Consider the following 26,448-nt stretch of genomic DNA (forward strand, 5'->3'; position numbering starts at 1 on the left):
GCTTCCGGGGGCGGGGGGCGCGGGCTGGGGCGGCAGCCGGAGCGGCGGGGACGGGCCTGGCGCCGGCGGCGGCGGAGGGGGCGCCGCGGGCGGGCGATGTGAGCGCGGCGCTCTGGGCAGGTGAGGCACGCTGTCCCGGGGCAGCGAGCAGCGGGCTAGGCGCGGGCGGGGCCGGCGGTGTCGGGGGCAGTCCCCGGGCCGCTGTCCGGCTCCCTCTGGGCGCGGCGGGGCGGGCGCGTCCGCGCCTGGTCAGTCCAGCGGGCTGGCGGCTGGCGCGGGCGGGAGCCGAGGCCGGGCGGGGTCCGGAGGCCCGGGCACCTGCTGGGGTCAGGCGCGCGCCCCAGAGGGGCCAACTCTGCTCGGTCCTGGAGTCCGGGCGCCGCTGGCCCGGCCGAGGGTCGCGGTCGGGCAGCTGCCCTGGGCTCCCCAGCCTCCGCCCGGGGCGTCTCGGGATCCCCAGCTTCCGGGCCCCTCGCTCTGGGGGCTATCGCTTTTATACGGGGAGGGAGGGCAAATGGTTGAGTTCCGTGGAGAGCCGGCCGGGCCGGGGGTCGGCCCTTCGGGTGGCTGCAGAGGAGCCGCTGCCTCACGCCACCGCCTTTCTCCAGGTAAACAGGCTGCGGCGACGGGTTGTGCTTGGCCCCAGACGTCTCCATGGTCACTCGCGCTCAGTTGGTCCTGCCATTGCGGAGGGCTGGGCTGGGGCTGACCAGGGGTGTAAACAGTGCTCTTCTAGGCCAAGTGGCTGTGCTTGTAGGGCGACACTAGTCTGGGAGTCTCTGTCCTGAGGCTTTCTGGAAGCCCCTTCCATGCTGGGACTCAGTTTCCCCATGTGATCATTGAGGATTTCAGTGAACTCTCTAAGAACCCTTCTGGCTCTGTCATTCCATGTATGTCTCAAATTGGAAGGGCTGTCCCTGGTTCAAGATACTGGGCAGTTTCGCTGAAGATTTTGTCAATGTGGACTTTTTAAGCCACTTACTGCATTTTGTTTCAGACAGGCTTTAAAATGATTTCAAGAAGCGCTTTCTAAACCTCACCTTAATCCTCTTTCATCCCTTGCTTTTGTCCCTAGTAGTAATCACATTCCGCCGAGTTTTTGCATGCAGAATTTTTTGTTGTTTATATTTGCCCATTTTCTCTTTGTTCCCTAGTCCAGGCCCTCTTTGCTTCACATCTGGATTATTGCAACAGCTTCTTAGCTGGTCTCTGACTCCAGAGGTTTCCCCCTCCCCCATCCTTCCTTTATGCTAAAGCCAAACTTACTATAGGAAGTCAAAAAATAGTTGAGTGCTTGCTGGCTTATTAAATGTCAAGATGCTGTTCCATGTGGTGGAAAGTAGTAGAAAGCACATTTAGTCTCCAAGCAGGTTTACACAGAGTGCTGAGACATTACCTGTGAACAGGTGATTTTGATGCGACAAGGCCGTGTGCTGCAGAATTAAGAAGGAGAGGTGGAGGTCACTGTAGGCCGGCCGAGTGGTTAGGGAGGGCTTAGTGAGGGGGCGGGATTTGAGCCGGGTGTTAAAGGATGAGTAGCATTCAGATAGGAAAATAGGAATCAGGCCCAATGATCCTATGGAGTTAGTGAATAGACCAGTCTCCTGACAGAGAAGGGTTCATATAGGAGGGAAGTAGGAGGAGAGGTGGTTCGGGGCTAGTTCCTCAAAGAACTTGAACACTAGGTCAAAGTTGAAACTATACTGAAGGCATCAGTGAAGAAGCTAGGGGCCGGGAGATGAGCTAGGAGGCCATGGCAGTTAGACCGCTGTTCAGAGCTGAGTGGTGGCCTCTTGCCTGCCATGGTGTGTCCAGCCACCGCCCACCCTGTCTTTTCAAGACTCTGTGGTTTGGCATCACCCCACCTACCTGAACCTTATTATCTGCTTCTCCAAGTCTGTCTCCTGCAGAACTGAGTTAGTTACTGCTGCTTGGGCTTTGCTTCTGTTGTTCCTTCTTCTGAATCACTGGCCTCCTTTTTCTTTTATGTGCAAATTCTCCATTTCACTTCCTTCAAGCCCCTGCTGAAGATACACTTCCTCCAGAGGGTGTTCCCTGAGTGCCCTGCCCCCAAGGCTTTGTGGCACTCAGATTCAGCACTTGTTTCTTGGCTGTTGAACTTGTTCTTGTCCCAGCTGGAGTGGGAGTTTTTTTGAGGGCGTTGTGTCTTAATACTTCTCTCAGAGCCCTTACAGTATCTAATACTGGGGCTGGACTTGCATAATAGGTACTCGAATACTTCCTGATTTTTGTTGGCAACTTTTTTTGTTGTTTGTATTGTAATTTGCCTTTTTTTTTTTTTTTTTGAGGAGAATCTTATCAGCTTTCTGTGTCATGTATAACTGATAGGACGTAATGCTGCCATTCAAGGTGGATGTTTTCAGCTTTCTTAGGGTGCAGAAAGCACAAAACGAATCTTTGAAACTTTAAAACATTTACCTCTGATCTTGAGAAAAGAGGAAAGTCATGTGATTCTTCATTCAGAGGCTGTGGGGAAAGAACAACAGCATTGGAATCAGACAGACCTGGGTTTGAATCCTAGCAGGTGTACACCAACTCTGTGAACTGGAGCAATTTCTCTCATGTCTCTGAGCCTCCATTTTCTTATTTGCAATGTGGACGATAATAAAATCCATTTCATAGGGTTACTGTGAACTGTAAACAAAAATGGTATGTGGGCGAAGTAGCAAAATTTGCAGCACGTAGTAACCACTTAGTACATTTTCATTATTATTGTTGTCATTATTGGGTGCACATTTATCAGGGTGGAGAAGTGATAAGCTGCTGAACTGTGATCCACTGAGTTTTGGATTTCTGCATGTCTCTGTATTCCCCCCCTTTTGCCTTCCATTTGAAGCACTTGTTTAAAATGTCGGTATCATGAATCTAGAATGCCATCATTACGTTTTATTCCCACTGATGTTCATGTTACTTTAGTTTAAATTCTGCCTAATGTTTTTCAAACTTCTTGATTGTGTCTATTTAATGTTTTGTAGCTGACAAACTGCTGAATTTAGCTTAGTGAAGGTCATCAACTGAACACAGTTAAATTTCTAATGGTTGTTTTCTGGTTGATGTTGATGGCAAGGAGAACCTCATGGAAGAATGCAAGTCAAGGTGAGCTTTTCTAATCCTTTTGTCATAAGAGGCAGGATTTAGTGTATTTTCCAGGGCCATTGCCCCTGAAATGCTAGCCAGCAGTAAGCAGATAAGATACTGTGCCTTAATATTTTTTGAGTTCTTTGCCTTAAGAAAGTTTATTCTTTTACCTCAAACAAATCCTCCGAATGAATGATTAAAATAAGAAACATATTTTTGCCAACTTCACTGACAGAAGTGAAAAGAATGGGCATTTTGCAAAGAAATGGCTGCAAACCACTTGGAGTACAACATATTGTGACCCCTTAATCATCACTGTGTCAGACCCAGCCTGACTTTATCTGTGTGGTGGAACATCCTTAAATTAGTGTTCTCTTTCTACTTGGAGTTGATCAGTAAGAATCCAGCACCAGTAAAAATACTGTATCTCACCAGTATGCCTGGATTAAAATCTTGTTCTTTTTTTTTTTGAGACGGAATTTTGCTCTTGTTACCCAGGCTGGAGTGCAATGGCGTGATCCCAGCTCACTGCAACCTCCACCTCCTGGGTTCAGGCAATTCTCCTGCCTCAGCCTCCTGAGTAGCTGGGATTACAGGCACGCGCCACCATGCCCAGCTAATTTTTTTGTATTTTTAGTAGAGACGGGGTTTCACCATGTTGACCAGGATGGTCTCGATTTCTTGACTTCGTGATCCACCCGCCTCGGCCTCCCAAAGTGCTGGGATTACAGGCTTGAGCCACTGCGCCTGGCTAAAATCTTGTTCTTAGAAGAGATAAGAGTTCTGAGTCTGAGACTGACAAATTTAGGTCCAAATCCTGGCTCAGCCAGTCATTAGCTGAGTGACCTTGGCTAAGTTTCTCAGTCTCTGAGTTTGCTTCTTCATCTGTAGAATGGGGAGAAATGCAGCCTCTTAGTGTTCTCTAAGAGCTCACTTAGCCTACTGTACACAGTAGGAGCTCACTGACGGTTAGTCCTTGTCATTGTTAGAAAAATTAAAGAGGCCATTCCGTTCCTGCTTGGAAAGCTCAGAAGAAGCTTCTGATGATGTTTTTGCATTGACTAAAAGACAAATCGCACCCTCTTGGAATTAGTGTATCTGAGCAGACCTGGAGAATGTTAACGCCTTGGTAGGAAATGTAACAGTTTGGATAAAAATGTTCTTTCAGGCTCACATGAATTAATGCAGTAAGAACTCTAAACTTGTTTTCTTTTAAATTAGGATGAGTGCTTCATGAATATCCATCACAGAATGCCATTTTATTTATTTATTTTTTTTCTTGCTTTGGGTTTCAGTAGCACCAGAATGTTTCACGCAGCCCTGGTGCTATTTGACTACTGCTTTCTAAAAGATTAGATTGTAGCTCATGACAGCTCAATTTTGGTTTTAATCTAGACCCAGGCAGAAATACCTAGAAAAGTTATTTTTATGTGGTTGTTACTTCTGTTACCATGCCTTTTGTCTTCAGTGCTTCAATCTGTGGTCTTTTTAATGACTTCATATAAGAATGAAAATTAGGGATCTTCAGGTTTCCAGTGCCTGACAGAGAAAGTCTAGTTTGAGCTGTGTCTCAGGTATCAGCCAGTGACTGAAGCCAGCAGGTGCCAATCTGGGTTTGGAATCATGAGCATCTTGATTGAGAATAATGGGTACCTCCTGGTGCCTTAAACAACTTCCAAATTTGTAACTTGCCTTTCTTTTCTTGGAAGTGTAACTGGATATTTTTAAACAAAGTGTAGCATCTTGTGGCGCAAATTAGAGTGTTTATGGGTTAGGTTGGAATAAGCCACCTTGCTGGGTTTTGCAGTTGGCAGAGACGATCTTGCATCTCTGGGGTCTTCAGAAGAAGTTGAGAGCGGAGAATGCAGCTATAGTGGCAGTCCAGGGCTTTTCAGCCACCAGCTTGGTTTAGCTGACACATACTGAGAGCCTGTCTGTCCCAGACACACTGCTGGGCTCTGGGCACGCAATCCCTGCCTCAGAGAGCCTACCTACCACCAAGAGTGGCAGCCCAGCAGCACAGAGTCTCACAGAGTCAGCACACTTCTGGTTGTTCAGCCTTTACATTTTTACTTTTGTTCTGGTTGTCGATATGCAGAGATAATTCCAAGACTTCACCCAAGAATGTTGTAGAGATGATTTTATGGCCCAGGTAGGTGTTTTTTGCCCAGATGGCATCTGAGAGTCCTTTCTTATTTTTCGGTTCTCTGCAAAATAGGTCAGCAGTGTGAGAGAATGTCATTAGTTTTCCATTGTTTAGTTTCCTCACAGATTAACAGAATACGTGGTGCAGAATTTTATTTAAAGATACTAGCCTGTGGGGCTGGGCATGGTGGCTCATGCCTGTAATCCCAGCAGTTTGGGCGACTGAGGTAGGCAAATCACTTGAGACCAGGAGTTTGAAAACAGACTGGTCAACATGGTGAAACCCATGTCTAATAAAAATACAAAAGTTAGCTGAACATGGTGGTGTGCGCCTGTATTCCCAGCTACTAGGGAGGCTGAGGCATGAGAATCACTTGAACCTGTGTGGCAGAGGTTTCAGTGAGCCGAGATCACACCACTGCACTCCAGCCTGGTCACAGAGCAAGACTCTGTCTCAAAACAAAACAAAAGCAAAAACAAAACTAGTCAATAGAAAGGCTTGAGGAGAGGGCTAAGTGAGGATGTTACCCCTTTTCATCAGGTGCTGTGTTTCCATACTCTTTTCTAGGAGCAAACACCCTTTCTGTTCTCAGCCTTCTCTCCTTTTCTCTTTTTTTTGGAAACGGAGTCCCGCTCTTGTTGCCCAGGCTGGAGTATAGTGGCACAATCTCGGCTTGGCGTGGTCTCGGCTCACCCCCAACCTCCACCTCTTGGGTTTACACAATTCTCCTGCCTCAGCCTCCCAAGTAGCTGGGATGACAAGCATGTGGCTAATTTTGTATTTTCATTAGAGACAGGGTCTCACCATGTTAGGCTGGTCTCGAACTCCTGACCTTAGGTTATCTGCCCACCTCAGCCTCCCAAAGTGCTGGGATTACAGATGTGAGCCACCGCTCCTGGCCCTCTTTTTTTTTTCCTCCCTGAGTAACCTTATTTTACCCCAATGATCCTCAGTCAGTACATGGTCACTCCCAAATCAGTATCTTCGGGTCTAATACTTCTCTCTAGCTCTAACCCCATTTCCCATGACCCTGTGAAAAACCTCAGCCCAGCTTGTCCTGGCTGAGCTACTTGGCCTCCAAGTAGACATCATGCCTCAGTCTCCAAGTGCTGCCACCAGAATTCTGTTTGAATTCTTTGAGTATTCAAGGCCCTCCACCTTCCGACTGTGGTCTTCTTCCATGGCTCTCCTTGTCCCTGAGCCAGGGCCACTGCAGCTGCCTGCTGTACCCAAGACGACACCTTTCTGCACTCCCCTGTGCTCTGTTCCTGCCTTTCCTTCTGTCTGGAATGTTCTTTCTGTTCCCTTTGAAATGCAAGGCCCTGTTCAAAAATATCTTCCTCCATGAAGTTTTCCTTTGTTCTATTTTGATTTTTTAAAAATCTTTTTGGGCTAAAGTAATCAGCCTCATATTGTTTCTTGTAGTTCTTTGTTTCTGCCTCTGTGTCTGCTTGATAAAATAATTATTCATTTGCCACCCATCTTTCTCCTCTAGATTCTTTGGTTTAAAAAATTACATATTTGTAGGCACTAACCTACATGTCTTAAGAAAAACTTGTAGTGAGAATAATACAGTTAATGTGATTTCTTTTTTTTTAATGCAAAGGTATAAAATAAAGTCTATTTCCCTTCCCTCTGCTTAGTCCTTTTTCTCCACAGTGACCACTGTTAATAGTACCAAGTGGTTCCTTCCAGGTGGATCCAGCAAGCAACATAGTGTTAATTCCTTTACAAAATGTACATGAAGGGAATGACATACACGCATACATATTAGTGTACATTTTACTGTTTTTGGTGAAATCTTAGAGCTCTTTCGATATCAAAGCATACAGATCTACCTGCTCTTCTTAATAGCTGCATAGTAGTTCATAGTTGATTTTGTTTTTGAAATGAGTTTCCTTTGTTTTTTTGTTTTTTTGCTATAGCAAAGAAAAATGCTGAGTGGTCATTTTTATTATATATATCCTGCTACACTTCTGTAGGTCCTATGCATTAGTAGGCTTAATTTCTAACCTTTATTTGTGGACCAAAAGGTAAATGCCTTTTATATTTTGATATTAACAAGTGATTCCCCAGGACTACATTTGCCATCTCTTTTAAATTGTGTGTAAGGCTGATGGGTTAAAAATGTTATCTCATTTTTTTCTTTTTGTATTTCAAATGACTTTAATCAGCAGTAAAGTTTAGCATCTTTGCTTCTTTTTTTGTCACTTTTCTTTTTTTCTTTAACTGTTTGTATCCTTTGCCATTCTTCCATGGGGCTTGCTTGTGTGTCACCTAATTTGATTTATAAATTAAGGAATTTGGAAAGTAGTTGTTTGTCAAATATGCATATATTTTTCCTCAATATGTCATTTATCTTTAGGCTTCTGGGGAAAGGGGTATTTTTTTTTTTTTGTCATATACTTTTATGTTGTTGAATGTATTTGTCTTTGCCTTTGTGGCGTCTGAGATTTATGAGATGCTTAGAAAGGCCTTTATATCAGTATTATAAATAACTTCACCCATGTTTTCTTTCATTTATTTTTTTTTGGTGATAAATCTTTTTAAAATACTGGCATAGGAATAGAATGGCATTAAATGGAAAATAATAAGATCCTCCAACATTCCTTGGTGCTTTATAGGAAATTGGTAAACATATGACACCTCTGAAAATTTAGGAGCTGTGTTTTCCATTGATGGGGCATGGTATTTTATGTGACTCTCTAATGTTACATAAAAGGGTAGTTAATTGCCTTTTTACTTCTTTTACTAACTCAGTGAGGGTCGGGGGGTGAATGCAAGAGCAGGGGCTTGAATCACTGGTTTCTGTTCGCCGTTCTCAGCATCAGCCGTGATGTTACGTGATGGCCTGCTTGCTTTTCCTGTCTTCGTAGAGTGGCTTTTAGTTCTGGCACCCGTTCGGGTAAAATGCGTTAACCTGGATCGAGGGTGTCTTTCCCTTGTGTGTTGTGTTGCGGAGCAGCCTCTTGCTGTCCTGATGCACGGGCGCAGTGATGTAGCCTGTAGCTTTTTTGAGTGGGTTCTTGTGAAGATGTCAAGCAGCATTACTTACCAAGCCTGTTGTCATATGGTCTCGCATCAGACCTTAGTCTTCTTTTCAGCGCATCCTTGCATGCTTATTTCCAGAGCCCTTGTTTTGGCTTTGTACTTCAGTTCTGTGGGAGGAGTGTCCCAGGATGGCTCGTGTGGTCATTTTCAGGCACTGCTGCTCTCCCTGTGGCTTGTACCCACAGTGCCTCCCTGTGTGAATGGCCTCCTGCTCTGGTTGCCCAGCCGGCCGTCACTCCACTGTGTGTGTTTGTTTTCTCCCAAAGCTGCTCACCCTCATCTGTGGTCACCTTCTCAGTGTGGCTTCCCTGTCTGCCATCCTCTGGTGCTTTCAGACTTGGCTTCCTCACTGCTGGTCAGTCCTGGAGGGCCCCTCACAGTTTGCTCTTGCTTTCAGGGCGCTGGTGTCAATGCTGCTTTGAATTCTGTTGAACTTGGGCTGAACCCTGTGTCTTCTTGGCAGCATCTGCTTTCTGTGACTTTCACCTCCAAACACCAAAAGGACCGGTTTACTTGAGCCCTAGATCTGTGGTATCTAATTAATTGAGGCTTTAGCATGTAAAGATAGCTTTTTATTTAAAGCAAGTAGAGTGAGCCAGGGTCCAGGGCTCTGAGGAGGAAAGGGGGATCAAAGCTATGAATATGAAGGGCATGATACACGGTGGCTGCAGGGTCTGCCTGCATTTTTCTCCTCATGTCCCTTAACTCTGCCAGTGATTCTGGTCTAGAAAAGAGGGAGAGTTTGCTTTACAAAGAGGGTGCTTCACTAAATTCCTACAGCTGAAATTGCTTGGTCACAGCAGATAGGCAGATGGAATCTTGACAGATATTACTAAAATGCTTCATTTGCCACTCTTTATTCTGGGCAGAAATAGGAGGATGTTTGCCCAGCCCTCCAACCCCCCGCCGCCACATCTCCATCCCTTTCCTTGACACCTTCCTAGGATAGGAATGTAACACAGGGCAAGCTCGCAAGGGATAAGGGGTTGTTGTGTGGGGGCCTAGATGCACACACTTCAGAAGGGTCCTGGGAAAGTCAGTCTCTTGGATCCTCAGTTGCCTCATTTAAAATGGGGGGAGTAGTACCTGCCTTATGGGGCAGGTTGGGAGGATTTAGAGACATACCGCATCCTAAGCCTTTACAACATGCCTAGCATGTATCACACATTTAGTAAAAGGTGGTCACGGATGATGGTGGTGGAGGAACTCTGCCAAGTAATCGCCTTTTATGGTTGCCCAGGCTGGTGTGGGGGCGGCTGGGCTCATGGAAGTAGGAGAATGTCAATCCTGCCCATATCGAAGGTGATCCTTCCCAGAAGCCACCTTGGAGACCAGTGTTGTCCTTATGTGGTCACGGCAGAGGCTGTGTGTGAGGTGAAAGCTACTTCCAGAGGTGTGAAATTAATCTCTCTCTTTGTAAGAAAGTAAGAATTTGAGGCCAGGCACGGTGGCATGTGACTGTAATCCCAGCTACTCAGGAGGCTGAGGCAGGAGAATCACTTGAACCCGGGAGGTGGAGGTTGCAGTGAGCCAAGATCGTGCCACTGCACTGCAGCCTAGGTGACAGAGCGAGACTCTCAAAACAAAAAAAGAAAGTAAAAATTTGGAAGTAAGAAATTGAAGGAGCAGAAAGACTGTCTTTCCATTGATTGAGTGAACCGAAGAGACCTGTGAAGAAGTTGAGGAGGTGACAATTTTCAACTTCCCAACAAACCATTTCAACAAAGGTCTATCCCTGTGTATTTTTTAAAAGAAATATTTCACATTCCTTTTCCACAGTATAGGTTTTAAAAACAAAAACAGGGCCGGGTGCGGTGGCTAACGCCTATAATCCCAGCACTTTGGGAGGCCGAGGCGGGTGGATCACAAGGTCAAGAGATCGAGACCATCCTGGTCAACAAGGTGAAACCCCGTCTCTACTAAAAATACAAAAATTAGCTGGGCATGGTGGTGCGCGCCTGTAGTCCCAGCTACTCGGGAGGCTGAGGCAGGAGAATTGCTTGAACCCAGGAGGTGGAGGTTGTGGTGAGCCGAGATCGTGCCATTGCACTCCAGTCTGGGTAACAACAGCCAAACTCTGTCTCAAAAAACAAAAATAAAAACGAAATTTTGTTAAAATACATATTAATGATATTGGGGGAAAAAAATCCAGTTTGTATGTGCTTGTTTTAAAATTAAAATAATAGCAGTGTAAATATCTGGTTTGGGTGTGGTTTTTTTCTTAGAATAATGTGACAGAAGCACCTGTGATTAATCTCCTGAATTAAAGAATTCTGGTTCCGATGGTTTTACTGAGTGGAATAATCAAATTCATTACTGTTTTCTGAGGCAGCTGCAAACTTAATCTAAATGAAAAACTAATATAAATCACTACTCTGCATTATCAAAAATGAATTCCATTCCCTTCTCTCTCTGAGTGGGGAGGAATCTGCATTAAGCCTGTATCAAACTGCAAGACTGGGACTTTTATTCATCTTTGAATTCCCTTTGGTTTTGTGTATGTAAGAGAATGATATTGAATGAATATTTTCTATAAATGTAAGAAAAATAATTTAAATTCCCAGTCAGTGTGCCATTTAGTGATTGCAATTAAATCTAATACTTGCAGCACATATGATAAAAGGCTAATTTCCTTAATTTGCGAAGAGCTCTGACAAATCAATAAAAAAGGCAAATAAGGGCAAAGGATATGAGTAGGCAGTTCAAAGACAAACTTAGACAAATTGCCATTAAATGTGAGAAAAGATATCAACCTCATTTATAATGAAACAAATGCAGCCGGGCGCAGTGGCTCACACCTGTAATTCCATCACTTTGAGAGGCTGAGGCAGGTGGCTCACCTAAGGTCAAGAGTTAAAGAACAGCCTGGCCAACATGGTGAAACCCCATCTCTACTAAAAATATAAAAATTAGCCAGGCATGGTGGCTCACACCGTAGTCCAGAGCTACTAGGGAGGCTGAGGCAGGATAATTGCTTGAACCTGGGAAGTGGAGGTTGCTGTGAATAGAGGTTGCACCACTGCACTCTAACCTGGTGAGTCTCCAGAGGGAGACACCATCTCAAAAAAAAAAAAAAAAAAAAGCACATTAAACCAGTGAAGTACATCTTTCACCTGTCAGTTTGGCTGAAAAAAGTAAAAAGATTTGATACTCGTTGCTGGCAGTTATGAGGGAGCAGGACCTTCCCTGCAAACAGATCACTGCTGCTGCTACCTCTTAGAGGGTAACTTGGCATTATCAATTAAAACGAAAAATTGACCACAATTCTGCTAGAAGTTGAGGCTGTAGATTTACTTACGTGAGAAAGCCAAGATGTAAGTGAGGGTGTGTGTGTGTGGCCATTCTGTGTTTGTAATGGCTATTTTAGTATCAACTGTAACTAGTTAAGTACCTTGTGACACAGCCATCCATGGAATACTATGAAGTTGGAAAAAATTAGGTCAATGTATATGTGCTGCTATGGAAAGATTTTAAGGTATATTAAATACATTTCTTTAAAGCAGGGTATAGAAGAGTTTATGCTGACAGATGTTTAAAATTTTCTCTGAAAGATATCCCAAAACTCCTACCAGTGATTGTCTTTGGAAAGAGGGGCTGGGGCTGGGGAAAAGTTTTGCTATTCCTATTCCATAATCTAAAGTTCTACCATATGTGTGTATTTTATTTTAAAGATAAAATTAATTAAAAATTGGCCCGGTGCAGTGGTTCATGTCTGTAATTCCAGGACTTTGGGATGCCAAGGCGGGGGATTCCTTGAGACCAGCATGGGCAACATAGTGAGACCCTGTCTCTACAAGTTTTTTGGTTTTTTTTTTTTTGAGATGGAATTTTGCTCTTGTTTCCCAGGCTGGAGTGTAATGGCATGATCTTGGCTCACTGAAACCTCTGCCTCCCGGGTTCAAGCAATTCTCCTCCCTCAGTTTCCTGAGTTGTTGGGATTACAGGCGCCTGCTACCCCGACCAGCTAATTTTTTTATATTTTTAGTAGAGATGGGGTTTCTCCATGTTGGCCAGGCTGGTCTTGAACTCCTGACCTTAGGTGATCTGCCCACCTTGGCCTCCCAAAGTGCTGGAATTATAGGTGTGAGCCACTGTTCCCAGCCTACAAAAAGTTTTTGAAAGTGGAGGTAGTGGTGCTTGCCTATAGTCCCAGCTACTCAGGAGGCTGAGGTGGGAGGATAGCTTGGGCCCAGGAAGTTGAGGCTGCAGTGAGCCAAGATTGTGCCACTGTACTCCAGCCTGGGTGACAGTGAGATCCTGTCTCTAAGAAAAAAAAAGTAATTCAAAATTGATCTAACTTAGGTGTGGGCCCTCTGACATTCCATGTAGGGGAGAAAATTGAGACCTTCAAGAAACCATTGAGTAGGCCATGTTGCAAAACTGCCAGTGCAGAGGGACGGAGAATCATATTTGAACTTGAATTGTGCCTGCATAAGAGGCTCTGACCTCCCCTATCCCGGGATCACTGGACCTGATAAATCCACACATTGGATGTAGAACTTGTGATCGATGATGAGTTTCTCTCCCTTTAGTCTGGTCACATGCCTCAGACTGAAATTAACTGTAAGTTCACCATGTGTCAGTCATTTAGAAGCTTCTTGTTCAAAAGTGTGGCTTGTTAGCAGCTCTAAGGGGGAATCTTTGAATCTCATTGTCACTGTGGAAAGGAAGTGTTAATGTAAGGGAGAGGAGAGCAAAGCACTTCCTTTCTCTTACTGCAGAAAAATGGAATCCCTCTTTTAGGTGTTAATCATGGTGTTCCGTTTTTCTCAGTGACTACCTTTCAAGTGTAGTTCTCCGCTTTTCTTCTGAGAAGTAGATAAGAAAAAAACCACACACAGAGGAGGAGGAAGCCTCATTGGGAAGCCGTTTTCAGTTGTACATTCGATTTCAGAAATGCTCTGTTGCTTTCTTTTCTGTACTGGTTTTTGCCTCAGAGTCCACACCTAAAAAGCCTGAACCCACCTTCCGTTTGCCCTTGCATTTCCGAAAGTCACTATTTATACACCCCGTGTCGTGAGGGTGCTATGATGAATAGGTAACGTTTGACTATTTGTTAGGTGCCAGCCGAGTTGCATTTTTATAGGGCTTGCCAATTTGAGAAAGAAGTATTTTGTCTCATGTTTATGTATTTATTTATTTTTGAGATAGTGTCTCACTCTGTCACCCAGGCTGGAATGTAGTGGCACAATCTCAGTTCACTGCAACCTTGGCCTACTGGACTCAAGCCATCTTCCCACCTCAGCCCTCCAAGTACCTGGGACTGAAGGCACCCACCACCTCTCCTGGCTAATTTTCGTATTTTTTTAGAAATGGGTTTCACCATGTTGGCCAGGCTGATCTCGAACTCTTGAGCTCAAGTGATACGCCCACCTCGGCCTCCCAGAGTGCTGGGATTACAGGCATGAGCCTCTATACTTGTCCTCATGTTAATGATTGTTTAGTGATGAAGTTGTTATGCATTTTTTTTTCCTTTGCTTTGCCTTTTTTTTTTTTTGAGACAGAGTTTTGCTCTTTTTGCCCAGGCTGGAGTGGAGTGCAATGGCGCGATCTCAGCTCACTGCAACCGCCACCTCCCGGGTTCAAGTGATTCTCCTGCCTCAGCCTCCTGAGTAGCTGGGCTTACAGACACTCGCCACCACACTCAGCTAAGTTTTGTATTTTTTTTTTTTTTTTTTTTTTTGAGACGGAGTTTCGCTCTTGTTACCCAGGCTGGAGTGCAATGGCACAATCTTGGCTCACCGCAACCTCCGCCTCCTGGGTTCAAGCAATTCTCCTGCCTCAGCCTCCTGAGTCGCTGGGACTACAGGCTGCGCCACCATGCCCAGCTAATTTTTGTATTTTTAGTAGAGACGGGATTTCACCTTGTTGACCAGGATGGTCTCGATCTCTTGACCTTGTGATCCACCTACCTCGGCCTCCCAAAGTGCTGGGATTACAGGAGTGAGCCACCTCTCCCAGCCAGTTTTGTATTTTTAATAGAGACGAGGTTTCATCACATTGGACAGGCTGATCTCAAACTCCTGACCTCAGGTGATCCACCCACCTTGGCCTTCCAAAGTGATGGGATTACAGACGTGAGCCACTGGGCCCATCCTAAGCATTTTTTTCTCTATGATTAAAGGCTATTTTTATTTCTAAAGTGTCTGTTCATAGTTGCTTTTTTCAGTTGTTAACGTTTGGCTTTTATTGACTTGTGAGACTCTTCTCTGCTGTGTATGTTCTAAGTATTTTTGATTGTTTTCTACCTTTTTTTTTTTTTTTTGCTAAAAATGTATTTTTTGGATATATAAAAGTTGTATTTCTCCTGTAGTTAAACCTACATTTCTTCTTCTGGTATCTTTGTGTGCTTAGAAATGCGTTTTCTAGAGGTTATTTTGAGGTATGCTGTGAAGAAGGATCTAAATTTATTATTAATTCAAATTCGCTAAGCAGCATCTATTTCAGTAATTCTCCCTATTTGCTGACTTGAAATGGCCCAAGAGGCCATCTCAGTCTGATTTCTTCCTTGATAACCTCACGTGGCTTATGCCCTGCCCCTTCCGCCGTGTTCCAGCTGTGCACACACTTCCAGCACATCCTTCCTTCCCAACCCTTTGTACATGTGATTCCCTCTGTCCGGAGAGTTGCAGCACCCCAATACCCACATGTATCTGACTAACCTTTACTTGTCCTTTAGGTCTTACTTAAAATAGCATTTGTTCAAATAGGCTTCTCTGACCACTCCCCTATCATGAAAGATCTCATAGCTCTTACCATGATTTATGATGAGAGAATTAAAACTCCCATGGATCCCTAGTGCCTGACACTTAATACATACTTAGCCAATGAATTATAGCCCAATCATCCATTTTGATGTCCATAAGTTTGGCTGTAGTTGTCTATTTCTAAAATGCCTTTAGTATTTATTCCTCTAGATCTGCACTATCCAGTTTGGTGGCCACTGGCCACATGCAGCTATTGAGCACATGGAATGTGGTTAGTCCAAACCGAGACATGCTGTTTGTAAAATACACATCAGATTTCAAAGACTTAGTGTGAAAAGAATGTAAAATGTCTCAACTTTCTAATACTGATTACATGCTGCAATGATATATTGGGTTATATAAAGTATTATTACAATTTATTTAACTTTTAAAAATGTAACTACCAGAAAGCATTAAATTACACATGCAGTGTCTTATATTTCTGTTGGACAACAATGTTCTAGATGCATTTTAAAATTATTTTGTCAGGTTTCTAAGGAAAGATTCCATTAGGTTATGTTATATTTATAAATTAATTTTGGAGGAAAGTGTCTATCTGTACAGTATTGAATCATCCTGCCAGAAGCATGTCCGTATTAAAGTGAATTGTATTTTTCTTGCTGACCCTGTTTTTCGCTTATCTTTCCCCACCCCTAGGTATTTTATAGTTCCTGTTGCTATATTGTCGGTTGTACCTTATTGTCATTATCTTACCTGTTTTTTATGTATAAGTTTTTGAAACCCTCCACTTAGTAGATGCTTAATATAACATTTTCCAGGTAGTTCTCTTGTGTTTTCCCTGTAAATAGTCTGCATAATATATCTGCATGTAATAGTAATTTTGTCCCTTTTTTTAATGGCTATTTGCCTTAATTTTCCCTTGTCTTGTTGCTTTGGCTAGAAGTTCTAGAATAATGTTAAGTAAGAGTAGTGACGGCAGATAACTTCACGTATCTTCCCAGGCACTGATGGGAATGACTTAAGGGTTTACCAAAGTGTGCTCCAGGGAACACTCATTCTTTGGAATATTAATATGTGTACTTTGAGTGAACAGTTTCACCCTTAAATGAGTTTGCGAACTGCTGAGTTAAACAGGATTCTTGTCTCCAGGAATTTTCAGGTGGGTAATTATGCTAATGTGTTTTTTAATCCCTAGGAGGTGAGGATATTGGGGCTAGCTCTTGGGCTTGTGTTCTACTCAATACATTTTGGGAAATGCAGACATCGTGTTTCCTTTTTTTTTTTCCTTTTCTTTCTCCCAATAAGTATACCAGCATAATGCAGTGTTTCCTTTTTAAGGATGATGTTACCATTGGTTTGTAATAGATACTCCTTATTATATCAAGAAAGGATTGTTCTGTTTCTACCCTATTGAGTATTTTTGCCTTACTCTAAAAGGGTATTTAACTTTTTCTCACATGCATTTTTGACATAGTATTGATTTGGTCATATGGGTTTTTCTCCTTTGACTTATTGATGTTGCAAATTATATTCGTCTATTTCTGAACATGTAGCCATCCTTACATTTGTGAAACAGCTGTTCTTGGTCATAATATATTATTTTAATAGTTTGTATTTGCTAGTATTTCTGTTAGGAATTTAAAATCTATTTATTTAGATGAAGTAGACAGTTTTCTTCTTTCTGCTATTTGTCATCTTCTGGTATCAGATTTGTGCCATATGAACTGAGATGCTTTAAATGTTTTTACATGCATCTAGAACAGTGTGAACGGCCTGAAGATCATTTGTGCCTTGGCACTTCTGTTTCTTATTTAGTTCTGCCAATTTATGTTATCCTAAAAATATGTTCATTTCATAGAGATTTCAAATTGATTTCAATCATAAATCTAGGATAAATAAGGGCACAGTATTCCTCTTTGACTAAAATGTTGTAACTCAAATTTTGACATGATAAAAAAATTCGGACATGATTTAGGCACATTTAACTGATCCTTTCCTGTGAGTGTCTTAGATTTAGTTGCACATTATCGTGTCTTGAAATTTACAAATTCCTTCTGTGATTCCGTGCTGTTTTTCTGTATTAGTTATTTTCCTGCTGTCTTGGGCCATCATGTGTTTTTCCTTTTTTTGACCTCCTAAGTTGAGTCATTTCACTTGTTTTTAGTATTTATTGTTTAATGATAAAACTTTTAAGGCAATGACTTTTCCTGTTACAGCTTTTACAGTTATTTTTTTTAAACTCCCAACATTTCATTTTGAAAAAACTTCAAACATACAGAAAAGGTGAGAGAATTTCATAGTAAGTGCCCAAATATCCACCATGTAGACTCTCCAATTGTTAACATTCTACTGTGTTTGCTTTATCACATATCTGTCCATCTCTTTTTTGGAGATACATTCTCAAGTAAGTTGAAGACATAAACTTCACTTCTAAACACAGATTTTGCATGTTTTCTCATTGTCTAAGTAGTTTTACTCCATTTCAGTTTTTTCTGATCTGATACTTAGCTGTTGACATTTCTGTTGGTCGGGTTTTAAAATATAATTGTTAGATCTGGTTTTGTTGTGTTTGGGTCAGAGGATGGAGCCTGGACTATATATACTTAAGTGGTTCTGAGCAATCTGGTGCTGCAGATTTTAGGCCAGAGGAAGGAAACCTGTTGTAGGCGTGCCACAGCTGTGGGTGCTAGTAGAGAGTGATGCCTTCTGATGTGTCCATCACCCTTTTCACTCCTATTGTTAAAAATAACTACTGTTTAAAATACTGTCTTGGCCAGGCGCAGCGGCTCACACCTGTAATCTCAGCACTTTGGGAGGCCGAGGTGGGCAGATCACTTGAGGTCAGGAGTTTGAGACCAGCCTGGCCAACATGGTGAAACCTCATCTCTACTAAAAACGCAAAAAGTAGTCAGGAGAGGTGGTGCATGCCTGTAGTCCCAGCTACTCAAATAACTCTTCACTGGCTGGGTGTGGCAGGTCACACTTGTAATCCTAGCACTCTGGGAAGCTGAGGCAGGAGGATCACGAGCTCAGGAGTTCAAGAGCAGCCTGGGCAACATAGTGAGACCTCATCTCTAATAAAAAATAGTAATAATAGATGGGGCACGGTGGCTCACGCCTGTAATCTCAGCACTTTGGGAGACTGAGGCGGGCAGATCACCTGAGGTCAGGAGTTCGAGACCAGCCTGGCCAACATGGTGAAAACCTGTCTCTACTAAAAATACAAAATTAGCCAGGCATGGTGATGCATGCTTATAGTCCCAGCTACCTGGGAGGCTAAGGCAGGAGAATCAGTGGGAACCTGGGAGGCAGAGCTTGCAGTGAGCTGTGATCACGCCTCTGCACTCCAGCTTGGGCGACAGAGCAAGACTCCATCTCAAAACATTAAAAAAAAAAAAAGGTAATAATAATAATAACTCTTCACTGAAAGAGACTGAGCATAGTAAGTCTCAGCCAAATCAACCCAACCCAAAAGGGATATAAAGGTGTACAGAGCCGAAGGACAAACATACAAATCAAGGCAACAGTGTGCTGCATACTTGAAAAGTACCAATCAGAAATACACAAGTAAGGCAGAACATTTTTAGATGAATTTAGTTTTGTTTTTGTTTTCTTTTTTTGGGAAGGAGTCTCACTCTCTTGCCCAGACTGGGATTCAGTGGCACGATCTTGGCTCATTGCAGCCTCTGCCTTCAAGGGTCAAGCGATTATCCTGCTTCAGCCTCCTAAGTAGCTGGGATTACAGGTCCACGCCACCACACTTGGCTGATTTTTGTATTTTTAGTAGGGACAGGGTTTCACCATGTTGGCCAGCCTGGTCTGGAACTCCTGACCTCAAGTGATCTGACTGCCTTGGCCTCCCAAAGTGCTGGGATTACAGGTTTAAACCACTGCGCCTGGCCTGAATTTAGTTATTTTTCACAAAGTACCTCAAGAGTACTTGAAACGGGGAAATATTTTTCTAAGAGGATACCAATTTTTCAATTTTTCAGTCAGAGCCCAAATAGTCCTACTATGTATAAAATGTTTTACTTTTGATCAAGATGAATGTTAGGCAACTATGCACTAGGCTAATTGAGCATTCGTTTATTTGGCTGTAGGCGAATTAACCGAAACATGAAAGACTAAAACAAGAGGAAGAAAGCTTTGGGTAGAATTTAGGAGGTATGATAGCCTCAATGGTATTGTTGTTGTAAGCTTGTGTTTGTGCCACTTGTACTTAGTGAGGAGTCATTGGTGAATGATGCAAACTCTCTCTCTCCGCAGAGTACGCTTCATGTCAGTAGAAATGGACAGCAGCAGTTTTATTCAGTTTGATGTGCCCGAGTACAGCAGCACCGTTCTGAGCCAGCTAAATGAACTCCGCCTGCAAGGGAAACTATGTGACATCATTGTACACATTCAGGGTCAGCCATTCCGAGCCCACAAAGCAGTCCTTGCTGCCAGCTCCCCATATTTCCGGGACCATTCAGCATTAAGTACCATGAGTGGCTTGTCAATATCAGTGATTAAAAATCCCAATGTGTTTGAGCAGTTGCTTTCTTTTTGTTACACTGGAAGAATGTCCTTGCAGCTGAAGGATGTTGTCAGTTTTCTAACTGCAGCCAGCTTTCTTCAGATGCAGTGTGTCATTGACAAGTGCACACAGATCCTAGAGAGCATCCATTCCAAAATCAGTGTTGGAGATGTTGACTCTGTTACCGTTGGTGCTGAAGAGAATCCCGAGAGTCGAAACGGAGTGAAAGACAGCAGCTTCTTTGCCAACCCAGTGGAGATCTCTCCTCCATATTGCTCTCAGGGACGGCAGCCCACCGCAAGCAGTGACCTCCGGATGGAGACGACCCCCAGCAAAGCTTTGCGCAGCCGCTTACAGGAGGAGGGGCACTCAGACCGTGGGAGCAGTGGGAGCGTTTCTGAGTATGAGATTCAGATAGAGGGGGACCACGAGCAAGGAGACCTATTGGTGAGGGAGAGCCAGATCACCGAGGTGAAAGTGAAGATGGAGAAGTCCGACCGGCCTAGCTGTTCCGACAGCTCCTCCCTGGGTGACGATGGGTACCACACTGAGATGGTTGATGGAGAACAAGTTGTGGCAGTGAATGTGGGCTCCTATGGTTCTGTGCTCCAGCATGCATACTCCTATTCCCAAGCAGCCTCACAGCCAACCAATGTATCAGAAGCTTTTGGAAGTTTGAGTAATTCCAGCCCATCCAGGTCCATGCTGAGCTGTTTCCGAGGAGGGCGTGCCCGCCAGAAGCGGGCTCTGTCTGTCCACCTGCACAGTGACCTGCAGGGCCTGGTGCAGGGCTCTGACAGTGAAGCTATGATGAACAACCCTGGGTATGAGAGCAGTCCCCGGGAGAGGAGTGCGAGAGGGCATTGGTACCCGTACAATGAGAGGTTGATCTGTATTTACTGTGGAAAGTCCTTCAACCAGAAAGGAAGCCTTGACAGGCACATGCGACTCCATATGGGAATCACCCCCTTTGTGTGCAAGTTCTGCGGGAAGAAGTACACACGGAAGGACCAACTGGAGTACCACATCCGGGGCCATACAGATGATAAACCATTCCGCTGTGAGATCTGCGGGAAGTGCTTTCCATTCCAAGGTACCCTCAACCAGCACCTGCGGAAAAACCACCCGGGCGTTGCTGAAGTCAGGAGTCGCATTGAGTCCCCCGAGAGAACAGATGTGTACGTGGAACAGAAACTAGAAAATGATGCATCAGCCTCAGAGATGGGCCTAGATTCCCGGATGGAAATTCACACAGTGTCTGATGCTCCCGATTAAGATGGTAAAGAAGTGCACCCAAACAAAGCACATTAATCAATGCATATTTGTGATTTGCTTTGTTGTAATCTTTGGTTTTCCCAACCATCTGGAAATCTCTTGGTCTCTTGGCAGTTTTTCTAAAGTTTCTGGATGGAACACTTCGTTGTGTTTATCCTTTCCCCTGCCCTCCCTCCCCGAAGGAGCTCAAAGCATGAAGGGCAACGCATCCAGGGAAAACACAGGCTGACAGTATTCCTCTTTGGCTGAACTCTTAATCCAAAATCTGCCAGTGATTTAGCTATGCCAACTGGTTGACCCTCCATTCTCTGCCAAGAGGCATACTCTCTCTCATTGTGTGCGCTGGCAGCAGTGCAGGTCCATGGAGAGAGATTAGGGTGCCGTCAGCTGATTCAAATGGGTAACCTTTTCTAATTTAAAATTCCTTTTAGGGGGTAGTTAGACAATTTATATATATATATAATAAAACTATTATTATATATATAGTATATATACATTCTCAAATTTGATTTTATTCTGGTTGAGGTGAATGTAAGAGGAATATATAATTTAATACAATGTGAACAGGGCTTTTGAGTCTGTCTCATCCCTACCTACCATGTTAGGGTTTTGCCCCTTCATTTTCCTTAAAAAAGAATGTTAGTAGGTTTATATTCATCATTGTGTCCAAAAGCAAGCAAAGCAAATCACAGTGTTCACAGCTCTGCTTCATAACAATACATAAACCAAATGCCATAAAATTTCTTCAACTCTATTTGGAAACCGTTTGGAATTTTTGTTAGTTGTCCAGCAGGTAAGCTGGATGACCTGTGGTGCTGACCTTTTTACATAGTGTAGTGTTAACATTAGCCAACCCCAAAGGAGCAGTGGTTTTCAAGGTTTTTACCGGCCTACAAATCTACCTTCATTCCGTACTGTAGAAACATACATACCAGGTAACTAAATCGAATCACTCTCTATCATGAGTTAGTACTCACTCGCTCTTAAGGAAAGGGATTTGTAGTTCTGTCTACAAAATTCTCCAAGCAGTGTTGTGGGTTTTTTTTTTCTTTTGTTTTGGTTTTGTTTTTTTGTTTTCTTTCTCTTTTCAAACAGCCAGTTCAGGTGCACAGCAACTTTTTCTACATGCAGTTCCCAGGGAAACTGCAGAACTTAGAATTTGTACTTTTTGTAAAGCTATACTCTACGGGAATTGCAAGCAATATATCTATCTTAGTATTGTGTGTGCTAATGAGAGCCTCAGTGGCTCCCCCACTCTCTCAGTGTTTCCTGCTTAAAGAACCAACAGTTTAAAAGCCCTCTAAGATACTCTGTGTGTCACCAAATCTGTGTGTCACCATTTTTTGGTCATGTGGTGCTATTTTTGTTAAGTGTCTTTTTAGGTCAGTATAGCTGTAGAAAATGTGAAATCTAATGGTAATAATGAGTTATAATTGTTTTTCTCTCTTGAGTTCATTGCTTGAAAAGAGACCTCAAAAGCATGTGCTGGCAAACACGTTACTGTATGAAAATGTACCCAAGTCCTATTTGAATAATGTTTTATTAGTACTTTCGGAAATGTCTTCAGTTCTGTATTGTGTTCACATACACAAACAGGCTTTACAAGATTGCTTCGGTACTGTAAACTCTGGCAGAGAGTAATTTTGTAGGTGGTTTGGTGGTGAGTTTGTGCTGCAGGCTGCCTATGGGATGTCAGCGTTCTGGTATCTGCCTGAGAACTGGGGCTCTGAGACGCACAACCAGTGTATTTCCATAGGTGAACAGCGCAGCCACCTAAAAGAAAAACCAATGAAGAACCTGCCTCAGAGGCTTGAAGTTAAAGGAATACAGAATTAGATGTTTGCTGGTTTTCTGTGTTTTTTTGGCTCTTAAATTTTTGTTTTTGTTTCGAGAAAAAAAAAGTCATTCAAGCCCTTTGTGTGTAATAGCTCCCAGGGGTGGCAGCTGTGCAGGCGCATCTCTTTAGCACACAGGATCTGTTCACGTGTGAACTGCTGCGCTACACATCAGTGTTAACTCCGTACAGATTACACTCTAATCCCGCTGCTCCCGAGGAGCGGCTTTTGCTAAATCGGGTATATAGTATGCCTTTTTCCTCGTCAAACTGCCTAAGTAGGGGTTTGTTCTCTCCCTGAAGCACTTGTTCAACTCCTGTTAAAGCCGCGTGCCTCAAGGGGAGGCTGGACCCCAAGTGTTTACCCACTTAAATATGTTCTGGGGTTTCAGGTAAATGTTTGTGATTTTTTTTTCTTACATGAATAAGTTTGGTTTTGATTTTTTTTTTAATTGAATGCAAAAAAATTGTATTGTGATACAAATTAAGTTTGTGACAAGAAATGCCCAAATCCAAGGACATTAAGAGGTCGAGCTCAGGGAAGGAACCTCCTTTTCACTCAGGCTTGGGGCCTTCAGTGAAGTCTCCAGAGCATTCCGTGGTATGAGAGACAGTGAGGAGGGAGAGCACCTGGCGCAGGCACCTCCAGCGTCCTGGCTCTTGGCATTGTCCGTCTTAACCTTATTTACATGGAGTTCTTTGTATTTGTGAATCTGTTTAACTGGTTTGAGTTTACCAAAGAGTGACTTATCCAAAATTGTCTTTGACAAAAATATCCATTGCTTTGATTGTACAGTTCAGGTTCAAACATTGTAATGGGACTGTTAAGGGGCAGAAAATTGATTGAGTTTCTCTCTAAAATCGTGATTCCACATTTTGCAAGTTCCACTTGCTCCCATTCATGTTGCTAACACTTTACCCTTTCCACTGCTCGCAGTGTTAAGAATGAATTCTCAAGCCATAACACAGTACTGTAAAGTTCCGCAGGGCTTCGAGGGAGGCAGCGCCTAGGCCAGCACGGAGCTGTGTAGCCTCTCTGAGCGTTCGCACTGTCATGCTTCCCAGGGGCGTGACTGGTGAGAGATTAACTCCATTCAGATCGGGCAGCAGCAATTAATTGTGCCTTGCCACATGAGGATGTGTCAGGAGGATTAACATGACCACAGAACCGAAACATTCTCTCCCTGAAGTTCACTTCACGTCTCCACAGACGAAGTACGCTGTGTAACTCCTTAGAGCAACTTTTTGGAAAGCAAAGTCCCTATTTCTGTACAGTTTTAGGTTAGGTGTTTCATTTATAACAGATGCAGAAATCAATTAAGATAAAGTGATATGTGAAGAAATCTTTTACAGTAAAATATATCCTGAATTCAAATAGGCTTGTTCATAATTGAGTCTCTTCTTGAGCTACCTTTTCAATATTAGACAATGTGAAGACAGTGACAGCGTCCTTTTCTAGAGATATTTAGCCTGTTATTACAAACTGTGAAGACAAAGAATTTTATACTTTTACTAATGTTTTGTGGTTTTAAACAGTTATTTTCATTCTAATCAGTTCTCTACCCTCTAATTTCTACTAAAGCTGTAAATACATTTAGAAATTATATTTGTAAATACAGTATATGGAGACAAGTTAATTTTCTGGTCAGTGGAAAGCCTCCCAACCAATTGGCTCTGCCTTGGCAGTTGTGGTTTTTGTTGTTGTTGGTTTTTTTAGTTTAGTTTTTTTTTTTTTTTTTTAAACAGAAAGGATACTGTCAGTTCACTGTTGAGCAGAATATACTGTAGAACGAAATTGATAATTTTTAAATCTTCCAGAGCATGAGTACATGTCTTTTCTAACGATAGCAAATATAACCAACTCTTTGTTTTTCCCTTAGCCCAGACCATATATACCTGCATATTTTTGTGTGGCTTTGTTTTGATTTTTGTTCTTACAGCCTAGATGGTAGGAATAATTTGCAGGAACACAAAACAAGGGCTGGGGGGGAACATCATTTCTGTGAATGAGCTTTACTTTAAAGAGATCAGTGTGTTTTATTTTATCAGCTTTTCTCTTAGTTACTGTGATTGTTGTTGTCCTCGTTATTGTTAAATTCTATAATGATTTCCTGTGAAGCCTCCACTGAAAGGGACTCAAATATGCAACACCTAAACTATTTTCCAAGGGCACATGCCCCTTGAATGGTGCTTCTAGACTGGTCAGGGTTATTTATTAAATTTTATATATGAAAGTATTGGGGAATTATGTAAATTCTTTATATGAAACTAGTTCATAAATCATAGATTTCATATTACTCAGTGCAACTGAACTAAAGGTTCAGAAAAGTCATTCACATTGTTCCAAATTTGTAATGGTTGTCACATGTCACATGCGTCTTTTTCAGTAAGTGCCAGAGTGTTCCCACTGTTTCTGCCCCTTGCTTGACTTCTCGGCCCAGAAGAGAACCTGCTTTTTCTGGTTTCCTCCCTGGGTCTGGCACAGACAGGGCTATTGTAGTTCTTGATCAAGTCCTGGAGTCAGCCTTGCTTGGCGCTCCTTGTAGCAGATTCAGTACACAGACCTCTTGCTGCCCCTCAGTGACAAGTATGCTGTGAATTCAACCTTTGGACTTGCTGCCCAAGCCTTTGGTTGCTGCCCTGACTATTGTAAGAGGTAAACTTACCTGGTTTGTTTTTGAGAATGACCATTTTCCTAATGTGAAAACCATCTCTCTCACCACTTTTATTAGTAGGGCTAACATTTTTTTCCGTTATAAATGGTTGAGCAATTTGAATGACTTAACACAGTGTCATTATCTTGCAATATAAACTGGTAACCTCACAACTCCACACTTCATCACCATATGAAGTAAATGAAGCTAGCTAAGCGGATGCTGTATCAACTAGTAACTTGCCATTAAGGATTATTTTATAGCATGGATTTAAGACTATTTATTCAAATGATATTTTACTCTTGTATTCACTTTGTTTTAGATTTGTGACATGAATATTTCAGTGCTGCTTAATTTTGTTCTGAATTCTTGTTTCTTGCTTGTAAATGGCTTTTTTATGGTATAAATAAAGTCAATGGACATTGCTGTTTGTAAATAAAAATGCTGCTAGAGCAAATGTGCTGTGGTCTCCCTCTGCGTGGGCCCCCTTGGCCTCGCTGAGTGTCACTGGCTCTGACAAACATCTGCAGTGTCATAGCTTCTGTAATCACTGTTTTTGAAAGGTTAGGGTTTCCTGAGAAGCTCTTGTGCCACTATCGTGCTGAGAAGAAGAGAAAGAAGTAAGTGTATTTCTGACCTCTTGTGTGGCGACTGCATTGTCAGCCTGGGTCTACACTGAGGTTCTCCCAGAACAAATGGCCGGTGAAGCCCTTCCCCTCGCGCCTGCAGAGAATACACCTTGCTTAGTCACCCACAAAGTGTGGGGTTACACAGGCTCTTCTGTCTCCACTAAGCCAGTTAACTCACCCTCCTCCAGGTTCCAGCCAGGGGCTCCTCTTCAGCAGCCCCCAGGTCAGGCCTCTCTTACATAGCATTTGTTGAACTGTGTTCCTGCTCTTAGGAGCACAATTTCAGTTTGTAGTTGTATATTCATTAGCGAGATTATTTAGTTAGTCTATCTCCCTCTAACCTGGAGGCTCCCTGACAGCAGGAATTATAAAGTCTTTCTCCCTCAAGTATCCTTAGCACAGGACCTGGCACCACAGTAGGCACCCGGTGAGGGTTTGTTGAGTGAACAAACACGTGTGTCCTGGAGGGTCGCACAAGTCAGTGTAGCTGGGATACAGGCAAGATTCACCTTGGCTCCTGTGGGGCTGCAAGGTGAC

At 43.1% G+C, this 26,448-nt stretch overlaps 1 protein-coding gene across 3 annotated transcripts; it reads left to right on the plus strand.

The window, feature by feature from the left end:
- ZBTB34 (zinc finger and BTB domain containing 34) lies at positions 1–25,739 on the plus strand. Of its 3 annotated transcripts, XM_054244030.2 has the most exons (3): positions 1–120; positions 2,997–3,117; positions 19,270–25,739. In XM_054244030.2, the coding sequence occupies exons 2-3, from the start codon at positions 3,098–3,100 to the stop codon at positions 20,792–20,794; spliced, it is 1,545 nt and encodes a 514-aa protein (XP_054100005.1). In that variant the 5' UTR covers positions 1–120; positions 2,997–3,097; the 3' UTR covers positions 20,795–25,739. The 3 variants fall into 3 exon arrangements, with proteins under 3 accessions (XP_054100005.1, XP_035113974.1, XP_035113968.1); XM_035258083.3 differs by lacking the exon at positions 2,997–3,117; XM_035258077.3 differs by lacking the exons at positions 1–120; positions 2,997–3,117 and adding an exon at positions 483–608 and having other exon boundaries at positions 19,270–20,969.
- Positions 25,740–26,448: the final 709 nt, after the last annotated feature.

This window comes from Callithrix jacchus, chromosome 1 (genome assembly GCF_049354715.1).
Source record: "Callithrix jacchus isolate 240 chromosome 1, calJac240_pri, whole genome shotgun sequence".
NCBI lineage: Eukaryota > Metazoa > Chordata > Mammalia > Primates > Cebidae > Callithrix > Callithrix jacchus.